We start from the raw sequence: 18546 nt of genomic DNA on the forward strand, positions 1-18546 counted from the left end.
CTATTAGCCCGTTATTACGAAGTTCAACTGTATATGGATATGATATGCAGTTTAGTTTGTTGCTTATGCAAATGATCCTAGTCTCTTTGCATCAACCTAACAAAACCCAAAGTACAATAGTCATTAGGTCAAGGACACTGAATTCTTCCCACCAAGATATTTATATTTTCATTAATAAAGGTTTCTTTAGCTACATACAGTTCATTTAAAATCTTAGGTGTAATTCTTGATTGCAAATTTGCTTTTGAGAAAAATCTAGTCTGTCCCTTCTTCAATTGTACATTAAATTGGTATGTCGCACAAAAAATTCAAGATATTTGGAAAGTGTCTACCTTGACAAAATGCTTCAACCTATTTATTCTGCCATGTTTTGAATATTGACCTGTTTGGTCTACAGCAGTTGACCCTTATCTTAACTATATATATCAATATTAATAATAATAATAATAATAATAATAATAATAATATAACAATAAATAATAACAATAAACAATAATACTGTACATAATAAGAATGATGAAAATAATATAGTCCACTTACAATAATCAAGAATTCCTAAAGAAATCTTATTGAAAATTGTAATAAAAATGACAATAAAAAGAACGTACTATTTCTTAAAATAAAAGCAGTCTTTTGGAAAAAATCTATCAATCACGTTGTGCCCGCATTTATCATCCCCGATGTTGCTACACATACCAATTTCAATCTTACAAACAAAAGAGAGAAAAGTGCTGTTCATACAAGTGCACCTAAAAACTATTGGCAAGTTCTACCTTCTCATCTTATAGTTTGTATAAGATACATGACCTGCCTCACTTAACTGCTAAGGCTTCAAATATCTCAGGATCACCCCCTATGTCTCATAGTCCAATGGTTGCAATGTGAGCTGGCTTGTCTTCAGACAGTTTATATTATTAAAAGAGAGGAGATTTACCAGCACAAATGAGTCAAGCTCATCTTTTACAAAGATGCCCTTGTGTCCGGACCAGAACGTCAATAACCAATTTTGACGACATCCGAAACTAGTGGCACTGCTCCTGTTATTTGTAAAAATCTCCACCCAATGAGCTGTAGAATTGTTTTTGGGAAAATGGAAACCTTTCGGGAAATTGAAACCCTATGGAGACTATGGGATAACTGTTGAGATGACATTGGCTGAAAATGAAGGGACCCCCCGGAATACTTACAAGATTATTTTTTCTAGAAAGTGGTATGAAGAGGCGAAATGTGGTGAATGGGAGCTAGGAAAGTTGGTGAAAATATATAAAAAAAAAAAAAAAAGACCTGGCTGACTACTATTAATATTGAGGCCTCACACTTATGTAATTTTTCATGAAAATATATAGTATGGTTATTCTAAAGAGACTTGAGAGAAAGAATAATGAAAAGCTTAGATTAACAAGAGGGATTTAGAGAAGGTAGTAGTTGTACTGACCAAGGCTTAATTTTTAAGACATCTTGTATAGCACTATGTACAATATAGATACAGTAGGGTCCCGAATTATGCGAGAATTTGGTCGATGAAAGGCCTCGTGTAATTGGAAATTCGTATATTTCGAAACACATCATGGCGGCAAACAGCAACCTACCCGTCAATTTTTTTTTCACTTCATTTCTAGCTTTCTAGCTATATATATATACTGTATATACACTGTGTGTGTATGTATGTGTGTATGTATGTATGTATATAATATATATATATATAAAACATATATATATATATATATATATATATACGAAAAACTGTATCTATAGTACATTTTTCAATTTTTTTTTATTTTTCTGGTTTCCTTGTATTTTGACTGATACGCAGTAAGATTAAAGGATCTTATTATTTAATTAATTGCATAAGCCTTGCTGTGTGCTTTAAATAGTTCGAGACACCATTTATATACCTTAATGAGCGTAACTACCTTGAATGCTAGTTACGCGTTTTATCGCCACCGCCGCTTAAAACTACTGTTTACCTTGGCGAAGGTTATCCAAGACGGGGCAGATTCCTTCCACTCTTCACGGTGAACACAAGTGGCTAATATTCTTATAAATTGACGTGAATATTATTTTCAGTATTGCATGAAGTCGTGTGGTTTCACAGTGAGAATAACTTTACCATGCGTTTCATGTAAGACTTCACGTTAATCATCCCTGCTTTCGTAATTACTGATGGGCGGGAAACGAGATCTGCTGCTACGTCCAAAGAAACTTTCCATCAAGATGTTATCAAGTTGGTGACCGTTGGATGGATTATTGCACCGGAATGGATTACGCACCTGAATGGATTACTCAACTGAACAAACCAGCGCAAGGCATTCTTTGAGGTAGGTCTCGTTCCGTTTGGCACACAGAACAAGACTTTAAAGTTGCCCTATTATTTTAGTGCGCCTTCATCAAACTTCTAAAAATAATCTCGATTCCTTAATTATCTCTTTAAGTCAGTCAATTTTTTTTACACTTGCGAGATCCTTTAATTAACTGTGATATTAAATTTTAGAAAACTTTTGTAACTTTGTCTTGTCACAGATATTGAATTTTGTCTCGTTGATTGACAGCTTTCTTTTGTTTTTTTAGGATTCGAGGTATTCGAAGTGTAGGGGGATTTGGTAACCAGTGCCTAGGGTACCAAACATCTGGGCGGCTTCGTTGTCTTCCTGGGAATGTAATAGTTCAAGATAGCTTTTTACCTTGCTGAAAGTGTTGCTTCAGATTCACCTAATAAATGCTTGAATTTTTTGCATTCGTATTTTTTTACATCTCTCTATTATTTTCGAATATGGCGACCGTGGCAGGATTGATGAATTTGTTCAGTTTTCCGCCCAGATGTTTTTGCGTAAGTTAGGGATGAAAGTGAATATTTCGATATTTTTTAGCTTATTACATATTTTGAGCGATTTTTGTCTCGGGTCGTTTTCAGTGTCGTGATATTTTTGGTATTAGACCTTTATTTCCTATTAATTTTGTTCGATTTTTCCTTTTCACAATGTCTAGTCAACTTAAAGTGCTTGTTAATTCTCGTAAGTATATACGAAAGTGTATTACCGAGAATCATAGTAACATTTTTACGTTTCCTTCTATGTCTTTAGCAGAAAAGGGTAAATTAAAGTTGCAGTTTGAGAATTGGATGCACAGGTTGGAGGATTTAGATAAACAGATTTTATCACTGAAATATGAACAGTGGAGTACAGAGGAGGAGGGAGCAAAGTCTGAGCAAGAGTTACAGATGTGTCATAATTATGAAGACAAGCTTTTAGAATGTTTATTGGCTGTTGATTCTTCGAAGGGTAAGTCATCTGTGCCATCTACTAGTGATCAAAGTGCAGCTCGTAGTTTGCTCAAGAGTCCAGTTGCTCCCCTTCCTACGTATGGTAGCTCTGAGGATGAAGACTTGGATAGGTTTCTTTGTGAATTTGAAGACGCTATTAGTAAATTTAACTATCCAGAGTATGACAAACTGCTTTTGTTGAAACAGCAGATTACTGGTAGGGCACTCATTTTATTAAACTCTTTAGAGGCTGATAAGCGAGGTTATTCTTTTGCCAAGGACTTGTTAATTAAAGCTTTTGCATCGAGTGATACTCAGAAATTCAGTATTCTGAAACAATTGTCGGAACTTAGGCTTAATGATAGTGCTGACCCGTATGATTTCATTTCCAGAGTTCGTTTAGTTGTTGAAAGGGTACGAAGGCTACAGATTGATATTGACTCAGTGCTTCAATATTTCATTTGGGAAGGAATGAATATATCCTTTAGGAATCACTTTATCCAAATTACTAATAATCATAAACCAAAATTGAGTGATATTCTAGAAAATTATTTTGAAGCTACTGAGCGGTATTTGGCAAGCCAAAGGCAGGGAAAACTCAATCGCAAGAATGTGGCCCCAAAGGAAACTAATCAAATTTCTGCTGACAATGCCGCTTCTGCTATGGCCATTAATATAAAACCTGAAACAGGTAAGTCAAAAACCTTCAAGCCTTGCAGTATTTGTACTAAACTTGATGGCACTGAAGCAAATCATCCAATTTTTAAGTGTACAAAATATTGTTCACCCAGTTCTAAGCTTGATAAACTTGAAAACCTACGAGGCTGCATTAAGTGTTCAAATTTGAATCATGAGAGTAACGCTTGTAGGTATAGATTTCATAGTCGCTGTAAACACTGTGGAGATTGGCATTTTAATTTTTTGTGTCTGAAATTGGATGATAATGTTAAACAGAATGTCAAGTCTTTTCAGTCTAGCTCAAAAAGTGAAAAGAGTATGCCTAAAAAGGATGAAAAATCTCGTAAGCAAACCAATAGTAGTGTTGTTAATGTAACTGAAGCTTTTCAGGTAGACTCTGATGTAGAGTCCATTTTACCTACATTTACATGTAATATTGAGGGTAAACTGTTGATTAGAGGCCTTAAAGATAGTGGCTGTCAATCTAATTTTATTTCCAGTACAGTGGCTGAAAACCTGAACCTTAAGGTGATCAGGGATAATGTATCATTAACTTTGAATGGTATAAATTCTTCTCGGAAATATTTAACCAGGTTGGTAGAAGCCAATGTTGAAATTAATAGGGTTGTTAAAGTAGTTAAGGCTTTATGCATTCCAAGTATAAGTATTTCATTGAAGCTTCCTCAATTGGGTAAAGTTGTACAAGGATTCAAAGACAGAGGTTACATGTTAGCTGATAAGAACCTTTCATGTCATGATAACTTTATTGATAATGTCGACTTCATTCTAGGGTCAAAGTCATGCCACTGCTTACCTCAGAATGAGATTTTATTTGGGTTAAATAGAACTTCAGTTTATGCTGAAACCCAGGCAGGGATATTATTGCAGGGTAATACAGACCAACTCCTTCAAGATCTTCCTTATTTACCATATAAAGTTAGTAGTGGTAATATGGCTACAGTTCCAGAGTTCAATATTGATATGAATATTAACAGTTGTCTTTTATCTGACCTTACCATTGAAGAAAGTTTACTCCCTACAGAATTTTCCATATTGGACGAGAAGGGAAACCTTATAGAATCTCAGCTTGAAAAAGCATTAAACCATGTTTTGGAGGAGAATTGTTCCAGGTACACGAACATGAGTAACGGAGGCCCAGAAGCTGAAGATTCAGAGCTTAATAACAAGCTAGTAAAGTATGCCCTTGATAATATGGTAAGAGATGGTGATGGTAGGATTGTAGTCCCTCTTTTGTGGAATTTTAAGGTGGCTCATCTATTGGGTACAAATTATGAGTTGGCTTTAATGGTGTTAAAATCTAATTTGAAGAAACTTCAAAAAGACGAAAATAAATTATCCCTTATGGACAAAGTATTTAAAGACCAGTTAAAGAGTGGAATAATTCAGAGAATTGACAATCTTCCCCAGTTCCTAGAAGAACACCCAAGTCACAGTTTCCTTCCCCACATGGGTGTATTTAAATTGAACCGGGAAACTACTAAATGTAGAGTTGTGTACCTCTCTAATCTTTGCCAAAAGAGTAAGGGTGGGGGACTAACAATTAGTCACAACCAAGCCATTTTTCCAGGCCCTACTTTAAATCAAAAGATTGTAGCAGCATTATTGCATCTGAGGTTTGGATTTAATTTGCTGTGTTTCGATATTTGTCAGGCCTTTAATAATTTATCTTTAAACGACGTGGACAGTAACAGGTTACTTTGTTTATGGTTCCGTGATGTAGAAAAGAAAGACTATACTATTGTAGCTTTTAAGAATGTTAGGCTAAGTTTTGGATTAAGATGTAGTCCAGCACTGCTAATGTTAGCTTTGTATAAGATTTTGATCCTCGATATTGATGATGAAAGTAAGTCTCTGGTCGAACTCAAAAAACTGATATATCAGTTGAGTTATATGGACAACTGTGCCATTGCTTTTGATTCTTCTGCTGAACTTGAATGGGCCTATAAACAGGTTAAAGGTATTTTTGAACCCTACCATTTTAGGTTACAACAGTTCATAACAAATGATTCTAATTTGCAAGAAATCATAGATTCAGAGAATGAGGTTAAGACTGATAGGAACGTAAAGTTGCTTGGTTTAGTGTGGGATCGGGAAAAGGACTGTTTATCCACCAAGCCCATAAATCTTGACATTAAGGCCAATACCAAGAGGGAAGTTTTACGTACTATTGCGTCGCAGTATGATCTTTATAATTTTAATGGCCCTTTACTTAATAGAAGCAGGCTCTTCCTACACAGATTACAATGTGATCAACACTTGAGTTGGGATCAAGCACTGGATAAAGAACGTTCGAGAGAATGGCAAAATATTGCTAAGCAAGCAAATGCTGCTCCTGTCATCAAAGTTCCTAGGTTTGCGGGAAGCAGAGATGACACTTACAAGCTGATAGCTTATTCTGACAGTAGCAAATGTATATTTGGAGTAGTGATATACATACAGTGTATTTCCACAGGTAAGCTAAGTTTTGCTTTTGCAAAAAATCGTATGGTAGGAAAAAACCTTCAATCTAAAAGTATGCCTTCCCTTGAACTACAAAGTATTGCCTTAGCAGTGGAATGTCTCTTAGATTTATACAAAGAATTATCGGGTCCCTCTTGCATTAAACCTATTAAGATTCAGGAATTAAGGGTTTATTCAGATAGCCTTGTAGCTTTATCTTGGATATATTCGCACACTCACAATCTTGATAAACTACAGAAATGTTCTGTGTTTGTGAAAAACAGGTTACACGAGATTAGTGAACTGTGCTTAAAACACCCAGTTATATTTTCGTTTGTATCTGGAGAAGAAAATCCCGGGGATTGTATTACACGTTGTCTCTCTTATAAATCACTAATGAAAACTAACTACCTTACAGGTCCAGACCTTGTAAATGCTCCAAGAATGGAACATAGTAAGGATACTTTGGAGTTTGTGGTACCAGATCCCAAAATGGATATTCAGATACCAGTAAACAGTTTGGGTGCCTACATTAGTAGTAAGGATATAGAAATTGAACATTTTCAGATGACTTCAAGAGTTTCTAGCTTTCATAGATTAATTTTGATTTATCGCAATGTTTTATTGTTTGTCAATAAGCTGAAAATTAAGGTGATGGCTAGGGATCCTGACAAATTTAACCATTTAAAGGCTTTTCGCAGTGATCATAATTTTTTTGCAGAGGCTAGTAGATTGTTGCTGTCCAGGGACCAGGGATGTTATTTTGCTGAAGAACTTGAATATTTTAACTCTAGTGAACGTTTACTTAAGGACGTGCCAAGAATAGTTGGACAACTTAATATTTATATTGACAGAGAAGGACTGTTAAGAGTACGAAGTAAGCTGTCCAGACTTAAAGATGAAGGGAGGTATAGGTTTCCTATTTTGTTGTCTAAGGATAGTACTTTAACTACATTGATTATCAGAGATTATCATGAACGGTTTGCTCATGCAGGTGTGTATTCTGTCTTGTCAGAGATGCGTAAAATGTTTTGGATGTCTAAGTCTTATTCTACAGTTAAAAAGGTGTTGAAGTCTTGTGTTGTGTGTCGACGTTTTAATGAAAGGGCTATCAAGCTTAACCAGAACTCTTACAGAGATTTCAGAATTAATGCACCAGAAATTCCTTTCAGGTATATTTTTATGGATTATATGGGTCCATATTTTGTGCATATTAACAGTCAAAAGGTTAAAGTCTGGTTATTATGTATAACTTGTAATTGGAGTAGGGCAATTAATTTAAAACTTTGCTATGACTTGTCGGTAAAGGAGTTCTTAAGAGCCTTCCAGTTACATTGTTTTGAGTTTGGTTTGCCAGAGTTATGCATTTCTGACATGGGCACTCAACTAGTAGCTGGAGCCAACATCATCATGGACTTTCTAAGGGATCCCGAGGTCAAGCTGTATTTGGAGGAAAATGGAGTCAAACCGATTCAGTTTGAACATTTTTTCAAAGGCCAGAGCCAACTTGGATCGATGGTAGAGACTTGTGTTAAGATGACCAAGAAGCTCGTCTATGGTTCTATAAAAAATAATGTACTGAAGGTAAGGGACTTTGAATTTTTGATTGCTCAGACTGTACATTTAGTGAACAGAAGGCCTATTGCTTTCAAAGAGGCTTTGCGTGTGGAAAATTTAGACGCATCAGTTCCTCAGCCTATTACCCCTGAGAGCTTGATTCGTGGCTATGACCTTACTTCTGTTAATATAATTCCCGATTTACAGAGGATACCAGAGATTGCAGATGATCCCACCTATACTCTTAACAAGTCAAGCAAAATTAAAAACTGCTTTTCTCATTTGAGAAAGGTTAGGAATAATCTTGTGGATTTGTATCATTCGGAGATCCTGGCTACATTAACTCGGCAAGCTGTTGACAAAAAGAACAGATACCTTCCTGTTAAACATACCTCTTTACAGAAGAAAGATATTGTTTTAATAAAAGAACTCTATTGTAAGCCTAACCAGTATCCTATGGGTTTGGTTAAGGAAGTGACTGTCAATGATATTGGAGAAGTTACTGGTGCTGTTGTGTTGAAGGGCAAGACAAGAGAAATTACTAAGAGACACGTTTCTAACCTTATATTTCTTTTAAGGCCTGAGAACCAAATTGAGCAAGACAGTGTTGCTGAGAAGCCTATTAATGATAATTTGCAGGGTCAGACTCGACGCGCATGTAAACCTAGAGTTGCTGCTGAAAGGTGTAAACGGAAAAATAGGAAACTCTTAGGTTTCGAGTAGTTGATCTTGTAAACTTTTGGTTATGGTTTTTAGCTTTAAGGCAATTTGTTTGTTGTCGCTCGGGTATTGAATTAATTGGTATTTATGATTAAATTATTCAATAATTTAATGTTTTGTGGGGAGTATACGAAAAACTGTATCTATAGTACATTTTTCAATTTTTTTTTATTTTTCTGGTTTCCTTGTATTTTGACTGATACGCAGTAAGATTAAAGGATCTTATTATTTAATTAATTGCATAAGCCTTGCTGTGTGCTTTAAATAGTTCGAGACACCATTTATATACCTTAATGAGCGTAACTACCTTGAATGCTAGTTACGCGTTTTATCGCCACCGCCGCTTAAAACTACTGTTTACCTTGGCGAAGGTTATCCAAGACGGGGCAGATTCCTTCCACTCTTCACGGTGAACACAAGTGGCTAATATTCTTATAAATTGACGTGAATATTATTTTCAGTATTGCATGAAGTCGTGTGGTTTCACAGTGAGAATAACTTTACCATGCGTTTCATGTAAGACTTCACGTTAATCATCCCTGCTTTCGTAATTACTGATGGGCGGGAAACGAGATCTGCTGCTACGTCCAAAGAAACTTTCCATCAAGATGTTATCAAGTTGGTGACCGTTGGATGGATTATTGCACCGGAATGGATTACGCACCTGAATGGATTACTCAACTGAACAAACCAGCGCAAGGCATTCTTTGAGGTAGGTCTCGTTCCGTTTGGCACACAGAACAAGACTTTAAAGTTGCCCTATTATTTTAGTGCGCCTTCATCAAACTTCTAAAAATAATCTCGATTCCTTAATTATCTCTTTAAGTCAGTCAATTTTTTTTACACTTGCGAGATCCTTTAATTAACTGTGATATTAAATTTTAGAAAACTTTTGTAACTTTGTCTTGTCACAGATATTGAATTTTGTCTCGTTGATTGACAGCTTTCTTTTGTTTTTTTTAGGATTCGAGGTATTCGAAGTGTAGGGGGATTTGGTAACCAGTGCCTAGGGTACCAAACATCTGGGCGGCTTCGTTGTCTTCCTGGGAATGTAATAGTTCAAGATAGCTTTTTACCTTGCTGAAAGTGTTGCTTCAGATTCACCTAATAAATGCTTGAATTTTTTGCATTCGTATTTTTTTACATCTCTCTATTATTTTCGAATAATATATATATATATATATATATATATATATATATATATATATATATATATATATATATATATATATATATATATATATATATATATATATATACAGTAGGGTCCCGAATTACACGTGTTCTAATTACGCGATTCCTCAATTACGCGATCGATAGTTTTTAAAAATTAATTTTCCTGTATTTGCGAGGAGCATTCTAAATCCGCGAGTCAAGCACCGCGAAGCGTAGGAAATCTATTGTTTTCTTAATTGTATTGGGGGGGGGGGATGGTTCCCCGATGTCTGAGAAGGGGGGGGGGGAGAATGTGAGAGAAAGATTTCTGTTCAAACATTTTAAGACTAGTTTTGGATGAAAAATGTTAAGGTTTGCCCATCTGTTGTGTGAACTTGTCGCTAGGCCTAGCCTAACTGTCCAACACCTATATGTATAATATTCCATATTTGTACTAATTAATTTTTATACTTACGTTGTGATTATGGTGAAAAATCCTTATTCATTAAACTTTAAATTAAAAACCATCAAAATAAAGACTATTTTATATCATGCTACTGCCAAACATGTCACCACAACCAAACCCATTACTTTGTTTAGTACGTTCCATCGCCGATCATAACGAACTCGCTAACCAATTTTAACATCTGTCTATAGGTTAACTTTTGCGGCAAAAGATATCTTACCAGGTACTATGTAATAATAATGTTATAATTAATGTTGTTTTTATTTATCCTTAGAAAATCAAAATATATGAAATATGAGCAATTTTGTTTCGTGTTGTTTTTTTTTTTTCTAAAAAAAACGCCTTCTTAAAAGGAAAACGTTTTTTTTTTTACGTTTCATCGTCGATCATAAACGCATTTACTCCTGAAAGTGATATTGAAGAGCTTTTACTAAAGATGTTATTATAAATAAAGATTATAAATAGGTGGTAAAATATCTATAATTAAAGTGTAGCAGCATCAAGAAATGTTGGGGTTCGCCCTTTACATAAGAATGTACTGTACATTGGATTAGACAGAACGTAGAAAAAATCAATTAGGGAAAAATCGGTATTCGATATCCTCTTCATCAGCATCGTCATTCGTCAATCGGGCTTTTTATTTTTTTTATTCTCAGTCGCTAACTAGTTATCGCACTGCCAAGATCTGCACACATTCCGATAATTCACATTTGAAGGTTTTCTGGGAGAGGATGGATAGAGAAAATACCGAACTATATAAAATGTTTTTATAACCTGTTAAGCGTCACCCACGTGATAAACCGTTCACCACGATCTACTCGGTACCGCCTTCAACTGTATATTCCGTTCATGACTTTAATTGCCTTTTACAAGCCGTCAGTCTCGTGATGTTACTTTACTCGTATAGTTTAAGTATAGGATCACCACTTGGCAACAATCTCAGCATATGGGGACTGTGAATAGAAACTTATATGATGTCTGGCAACTATTTTTCTGAAGGTAGCTTGATGTTACAAAACTCTGATTTGAACTGGTTTCCTATCAGTGCGCTCGGGCGTTCACGCAAAAGTGGATATTTGTTGTTCCTTTTGTAATGAAAGGTCTAAAGAGGAAGGTTATTTCTTTAGATGAAATAAATGATATTCTTGTTGTGGAATTAGATAATGATAACCTGTTTGATAATGAGAGCACTAGTTCTGAATCCTCCAGTGATGAGTATATTGAAGAAACAAAGTTTTCTTTCGATGTCGAAAGCGAAAATGACTTCTCATTACCGAATGACTGGACAACGAAATTTCACAAAACTATAAAGGGAAAGGAAACGCCGAGAGAGAGAGAGAGAGAGAGAGAGAGAGAGAGAGAGTGAGAGAGAGAGAGAGAGAGAGAGAGAGAGAGAGAGAGAGAGAGAGAGAGAGAGAGGATAAATAATGTACAAATGTATGACGAACATATTTGAAAACTATACAGGAAACGATATGAAGAGAGAGAGAGAGAGAGAGAGAGAGAGAGAGAGAGAGAGAGAGAGAGAGAGAGAGAGAGAGAGAGACCTATCCCTTTCCTTTGGTTGCTTATCCAGGCGTAAGATTTACGATTGAAGATAAAAAGAACCCATTAGAATATTCAGTATTATGTAGCCATTTGAAATTAAATAATAGTAGTATTGTTTTTTTTACTCAACCATTTAATTAATATCCCTACTTTTAACTATAATTACGAATTATAAGCATAAAGAAATTATATTAACTTTGAAAAATTATCATTAGTGAAATGACCGCTCAGGGCAAAAAAAGCGTGATTATCGTACAGCAGCCTATTGCACACTTGCGCCTAGTGGCCGTGTTTACGTGTGGGAGTGTCATCATGGATATACAGTACTATACTGTAATTTTTAACTATTGCTAGATACGTACTGTATCAAACCTTGAAAACCCTTTTTTGTTTTTTGTATCTATAGGAAATAATTCTACATCATTCGGAAAATACTGAAAACAGTAAGCTATGCATAGTACAGTAGTAAATACTACAGTCATAGAAAATTATCAAAACTTTAACAACTTTTTACTGTTTTATTTATCCATAAAAGAAATTTTGTACAGTATTTTATAAAAAAAATCTATAAGAAGGATTTCTTACAGTATTGTTAAGATAAAAGCTACAGTATATATATATATATATATATATATATATATATATATATATATATATATATATATATATATATATATATATATGTTTTATATATATATACATACATACATACATACACACATACATACACACACAGTGTATATACAGTATATATATAGCTAGAAAGCTAGAAATGGAGTGAAAAAAAATTGACGGGTAGGTTGCTGTTTGCCGCCATGATGTGTTTCGAAATATACGAATTTCCAATTACACGAGGCCTTTCATCGACCAAATTCTCGCATAATTCGGGACCCTACTGTATATATATATATATATATATATATATATATATATATATATATATATATATATATATATATATATATATATATATATATATATATATATATATATATATATACTGTAGCTTTTATCTTAACAATACTGTAAGAAATCCTTCTTATAGATTTTTTTATAAAATACTGTACAAAATTTCTTTTATGGATAAATAAAACAATAAAAAGTTGTTAAAGTTTTGATAATTTTCTATGACTGTAGTATTTACTACTGTACTATGCATAGAGGTATTAGTTTGTTGAGTGTAGTTGGAAAAGTGTATGGTAGAGTACTGATTAATAGGATTAAGGATAAAACAGAGAATGCAATCTTGGAAGTACAGGGCGGTTTTAGAAGAGGTAGGGGTTGTATGAATCAGATTTTTACAGTTAGGCAGATATGCGAGAAATATTTAGCAAAAGGTAAGGAGGTGTATGTTGCTTTTATGGATCTGGAGAAAGCATATGATAGAGTTGATAGGGAAGCAATGTGGGATGTGATGAGGTTATATGGAGTTGGTGGAAGGTTGTTGCAAGCAGTGAAAAGTTTATACAAAGGTAGTAAAGCATGTGTTAGAATAGGAAATGAAGTGAGTGATTGGTTTCCGGTGAGAGTGGGGCTGAGACAGGGATGTGTGATGTCGCCGTGGTTGTTTAACTTGTATGTTGATGGAGTGGTGAGAGAGGTGAATGCTCGAGTGCTTGGACGAGGATTAAAACTGGTAGGCGAGAATGACCATGAATGGGAGGTAAATCAGTTGTTGTTTGCGGATGATACTGTACTGGTAGCAGACACAGAAGAGAAGCTTGACCGACTAGTGACAGAATTTGGAAGGGTGTGTGAGAGAAGGAAGTTGAGAGTTAATGTGGGTAAGAGTAAGGTTATGCGATGTACGAGAAGGGAAGGTGGTGCAAGGTTGAATGTCATGTTGAATGGAGAGTTACTTGAGGAGGTGGATCAGTTTAAGTACTTGGGGTCTATTGTTGCAGCAAATGGTGGAGTGGAAGCAGATGTACGTCAGAGAGTGAATGAAGGTTGCAAAGTGTTGGGGGCAGTTAAGGGAGTAGTAAAAAATAGAGGGTTGGGCATGAATGTAAAGAGAGTTCTATATGAGAAAGTGATTGTACCAACTGTGATGTATGGATCGGAGTCGTGGGGAATGAAAGTGATGGAGAGCCAGAAATTGAATGTGTTTGAGATGAAGTGTCTGAGGAGTATGGCTGGTGTATCTCGAGTAGATAGGGTTAGGAACGAAGTGGTGAGGGAGAGAACGGGTGTAAGAAATGAGTTAGCGGCTAGAGTGGATATGAATGTGTTGAGGTGGTTTGGCCATGTTGAGAGAATGGAAAATGGTTGTCTGCTAAAGAAGGTGATGAATGCAAGAGTTGATGGGAGAAGTACAAGAGGAAGGCCAAGGTTTGGGTGGATGGATGGTGTGAAGAAAGCTCTGGGTGATAGGAGGATAGATGTGAGAGAGGCAAGAGAGCGTGCTAGAAATAGGAATGAATGGCGAGCGATTGTGACGCAGTTCCAGTAGGCCCTGCTGCTTCCTCCGGGGCCTTAGATGACCGCGGAGGTAGCAGCAGTAGGGGAGTCAGCATTATGAAGCTTCATCTGTGGTGGAAATGTGGGAGGTTGGGCTGTGGCACCCTAGCAGTACCAGCTGAACTCGGTTGGGTCCCTGATTAGGCTGAAGGAACATAGAGAGTAGAGGTCCCCTTTTTGTTTTGTTTCATTGTTGGTGTCGGCTACCCCCCAAAATTGGGGGAAGTGCCTTGGTATATAGATAGATAGACTATGCATAGCTTACTGTTTTCAGTATTTTCCGAATGATGTAATATTATTTCCTATAGATACAAAATACAAAAAAGGGTTTTCAAGGTTTGATACAGTATCTAGCAATAGTTAAAAATTACAGTATAGTACTGTATATCCATGATGACACTCCCACACGTAAACACGGCCAGTAGGCGCAAGTGTGCACTAGGCTGCAGTACGATAATCACGCTTTTTTTTGCCCTGAGCGGTCATTTCACTAATGATAATTTTTCAAAGTTAATATAATTTCTTTATGCTTATAATTCGTAATTATAGTTAAAAGTAGGGATATTAATTAAATGGTTGAGTAAAAAAAACAATTAATACTACTATTATTTAATTTCAAATGGCTACATAATACTGAATATTCTAATGGGTTCTTTTTATCTTCAATCGTAAATCTTACGCCTGGATAAGCAACCAAAGGAAAGGGATAGGTCTCTCCTCTCTCTCTCTCTCTCTCTTTTCATATCGTTTCCTGTATAGTTTTCAAATATGTTCGTCATACATTTGTACATTATTTATCCACTTTATTCTCTCTCTCTCTCTCTCTCTCTCTCTCTCTCTCTCTCTCTCTCTCTCTCTCTCTCTCTCTCTCTCTCTCTCTCTCTCTCGGCGTTTCGTTTCCCTTTATAGTTTTGTGAAATTTCGTTGTCCAGTCATTCGGTAATGAGAAGTCATTTTTGCTTTCGGCATTGAAAGAAAACTTTGTTTCTTCAATATACGCATCACTGGAGGATTCAGAACTAGTGCTCTCATTATCAAACAGGTTATCATTATCAAATTCCTCAACAGGAATATCATTTATTTCATCTAAAGAAATAACCTTCCTCTTTAGACCTTTCATTACAAAAGGAACAACAAATAACCACTTATGCATGAACGCCCGAGCGCACTGATAGGAAACCACAGTTTTGTAACATCAAGCTACCTTCAGAAAAATAGTTGCCAGACATCATATAAGTTTCTATTCACAGTCCCCATATGCTGAGAGTGTTGCCAAGTGGTGATCCTATACTTACTATACGAGTAAAGTAACATCACGAGACTGACGGCTTGTAAAAGGCAATTAAAGTCATGAACGGAATATACAGTTGAAGGCGGTACCGAGTAGATCGTGGTGAACGGTTTATCACGTGGGTGACGCTTAATTATTATTATTATTATTACTATCCAAGCTACAACCCTAATTGGAAAAGCAAGATGCTATAAGCCCAGGGGCTCCAACAGGGAAAAATAGCCCAGTGAGGAAAGGAAATAAGGAAATAAATAAATGAAGAGAACAAATTAACAATAAATCATTCTAAAATAAGAAACAACGTCAAAACAGACATGTCATATAATAAATTATCAACAACATCAAAAACAAATATGTCATAAATAAACTATAAAAAGACTATGTCCGCCTGGTCAACAAAAAAGCATTTGCTCCAACTTTGAACTTTTGAAGTTCTACTGATTCAACCACCCGATTAGGAAGATCATTCCACAACTTGGTCACAGCTGGAATAAAACTTCTAGAGTACTGCGTAGTATTGAGCCTCGTGATGGAGAAGGCCTGGCTATTAGAATTAACTGCCTGCCTAGTATTACGAACAGGATAGAATTGTCCAGGGAGATCTGAATGTAAAGGATGGTCAGAGTTGTGAAAAATCTTATGCAACATGCATAATGAACTAATTGAACGACGGTGCCAGAGATTAATATCTAGATCAGGAATAAGAAATTTAATAGACCGTAAGTTTCTGTCCAACAAATTAAGATGAGAATCAGCAGCTGAAGACCAGACAGGAGAACAATACTCAAAACAAGGTAGAATGAAAGAATTAAAACACTTCTTCAGAATAGATTGATCACCGAAAATCTTGAAAGACTTTCTCAATAAGCTTATTTTTTGTGAAATTGAAGAAGACACAGACCTTATATGTTTCTCAAAAGTAAATTTACTGTCGAGAATCACACCTAAAATTTTGAAAGAGTCATACATATTTAAAGAAACATTATCAATACTGAGATCCGGATGTTGAGGAACCACCGTCCTTGACCTACTTACAATCATACTTTGAGTTTTGTTAGGATTCAACTTCATACCCCATAATTTGCACCATGCACTAATTCTAGCTAAATCTCTATTAAGGGATTCACCAACCCTAGATCTACATTCAGGGGATGGAATTGATGCAAAGAGAGTAGCATCATCTGCATATGCAACAAGCTTGTTTTCTAGGCCAAACCACATGTCATGTGTATATAGTATAAAAAGTAATGGGCCAAGAACACTACCCTGTGGAACACCGGATATCACATTCCTATAATCACTATGGTGCCCATCAACAACAACTCTTTGAGATCTATTACTTAAAAAATCAATAATAATACTAAGAAACGACCCACCCACTCCCAACTGTTTCAGTTTGAAAACAAGGGCCTCATGATTAACACGGTCAAAGGCAACACTAAAATCAAGGCCAATCATACGAACTTCCCGACCACAATCAAGGGATTTCTGTACAGCATTGGAGATTGTAAGAAGGGCATCACATGCTCCAAGGCCTTTACGAAAACCAAATTGCAAACTAGGGAGTAGATGATTACCTTCAGCAAACCTATTAAGACGTTTTGCCAGAAGACGTTCAAAAACTTTAGATAATATGGGAGTTATGGAAATTGGGCGGTAATCAGTGGGACTTGAGCTACCACAAACACATTTACATAGAGGAGTAACATTACCAATTCTCCAACTAGTGCTAAAAGCTCCTCTTCTTGCTAACTTGCGCAAAATAACAGATAACTTTGGAGCTAAGAAATCTGCTGTCTTTATAAAAAACAAAGGAAAAATACCATTTGGGTCTACACCTCCATAAGCATCAAGGTCCATCAACAGAGCTTTAATCTCACGAGATCGAAAAGCTAAACTAGTTAGTTTAGCCTCAGGAAAACAGGAATGAGGAAGTTCAAGTTTTTCATTACTCTGTTTACTGTCAAAAACATCAGCCAAAAGAGTTGCCTTTTCCTTTGGACAGTGAGTGACTGAGCCATCTGATTTAAGTAAAGGAGGAACTGTTGCATCTACACCAAAGAGTGCAGATTTAAGGGTAGACCACCATTTATGTTCCTGAGTTGTACCAGAAAGTGTTTCTTTTATGGTTAAATTGTACTCCTTTTCAGTTGAGGCATAAACTCTCTGAGCAAAAGCTCGAAGCTGAGTATAGTTGTTCCAGGTCAAATCTGATCTGTTACCCTTCCAAAGTTGATAGGCCTCCTGCTTCTCCAAAAAAGCACGTCTACAATCATCACTGAACCACGGTTTGTCCTTCACTCGGTACCTTAGCACACGAGAAGGGATACGCCTATCAATTATGTTGACTAGATTCTCATTCAAAGGGACAACAGGATCTACACTATTAAATAATTGTGACCAATTCAAGCACAAAAGATCATGTAAAATCCCATTCCAGTCTGCTTGGGATTTCATATAAATTTTACAAGAATATGATATATCAGGGACAGGCTGTTCAGTCTTCACTAATAATGAAATCAAGGCATGATCAGATGTCCCGACTGGAGAACCAACCTTACCAGTTATAACGCCAGGGGAGTCAGTGTATACGAGGTCCAAGCAATTACCAGACCTGTGAGTAGCTTCATTTATGATTTGCTCACAGCCTGATTCAGAGGCAAAGTCTAAAGCTCTTAAGCCATGGCGATCGGTAGGAGAGATAGAACTTAACCACTCCCTATGGTGAGCATTAAAATCACCAACAAAGACAAAAGAAGCCTTTCTATCATCTTCTTGTATCTTAGCCATAATGGTAAGAAGACAATCGAAGATAGAATCATCCATGTCTGGATTCCGGTAGATCGAACATAAATAAAAGTTGTTATGCCTGCCACAAACTTTTATTACCTGAATCTCATGACATCCACATTGATAGCAGGACTTATGAGAAGCAGGGTACTCGGTTCTAAT

At 36.0% G+C, this 18546-nt stretch overlaps 2 protein-coding genes across 2 annotated transcripts in view; one reads left to right on the top strand and one right to left on the bottom strand.

Annotated features, from left to right (window-relative positions):
- LOC137659481 (putative leucine-rich repeat-containing protein DDB_G0290503) overlaps positions 1-18546 on the bottom strand; it is a 108004-nt gene that overhangs the window by 13902 nt on the left and 75556 nt on the right. The gene's annotated exons all lie outside the window — the stretch shown is intronic.
- LOC137660270 (uncharacterized) lies at positions 4571-9713 on the top strand. The gene has a single exon (XM_068395033.1). The coding sequence runs from the start codon at positions 4664-4666 to the stop codon at positions 8675-8677; it is 4014 nt and encodes a 1337-aa protein (XP_068251134.1). The 5' UTR covers positions 4571-4663; the 3' UTR covers positions 8678-9713.

This window comes from Palaemon carinicauda, chromosome 20, assembly GCF_036898095.1.
Source record: "Palaemon carinicauda isolate YSFRI2023 chromosome 20, ASM3689809v2, whole genome shotgun sequence".
Taxonomy (NCBI): domain Eukaryota; kingdom Metazoa; phylum Arthropoda; class Malacostraca; order Decapoda; family Palaemonidae; genus Palaemon; species Palaemon carinicauda.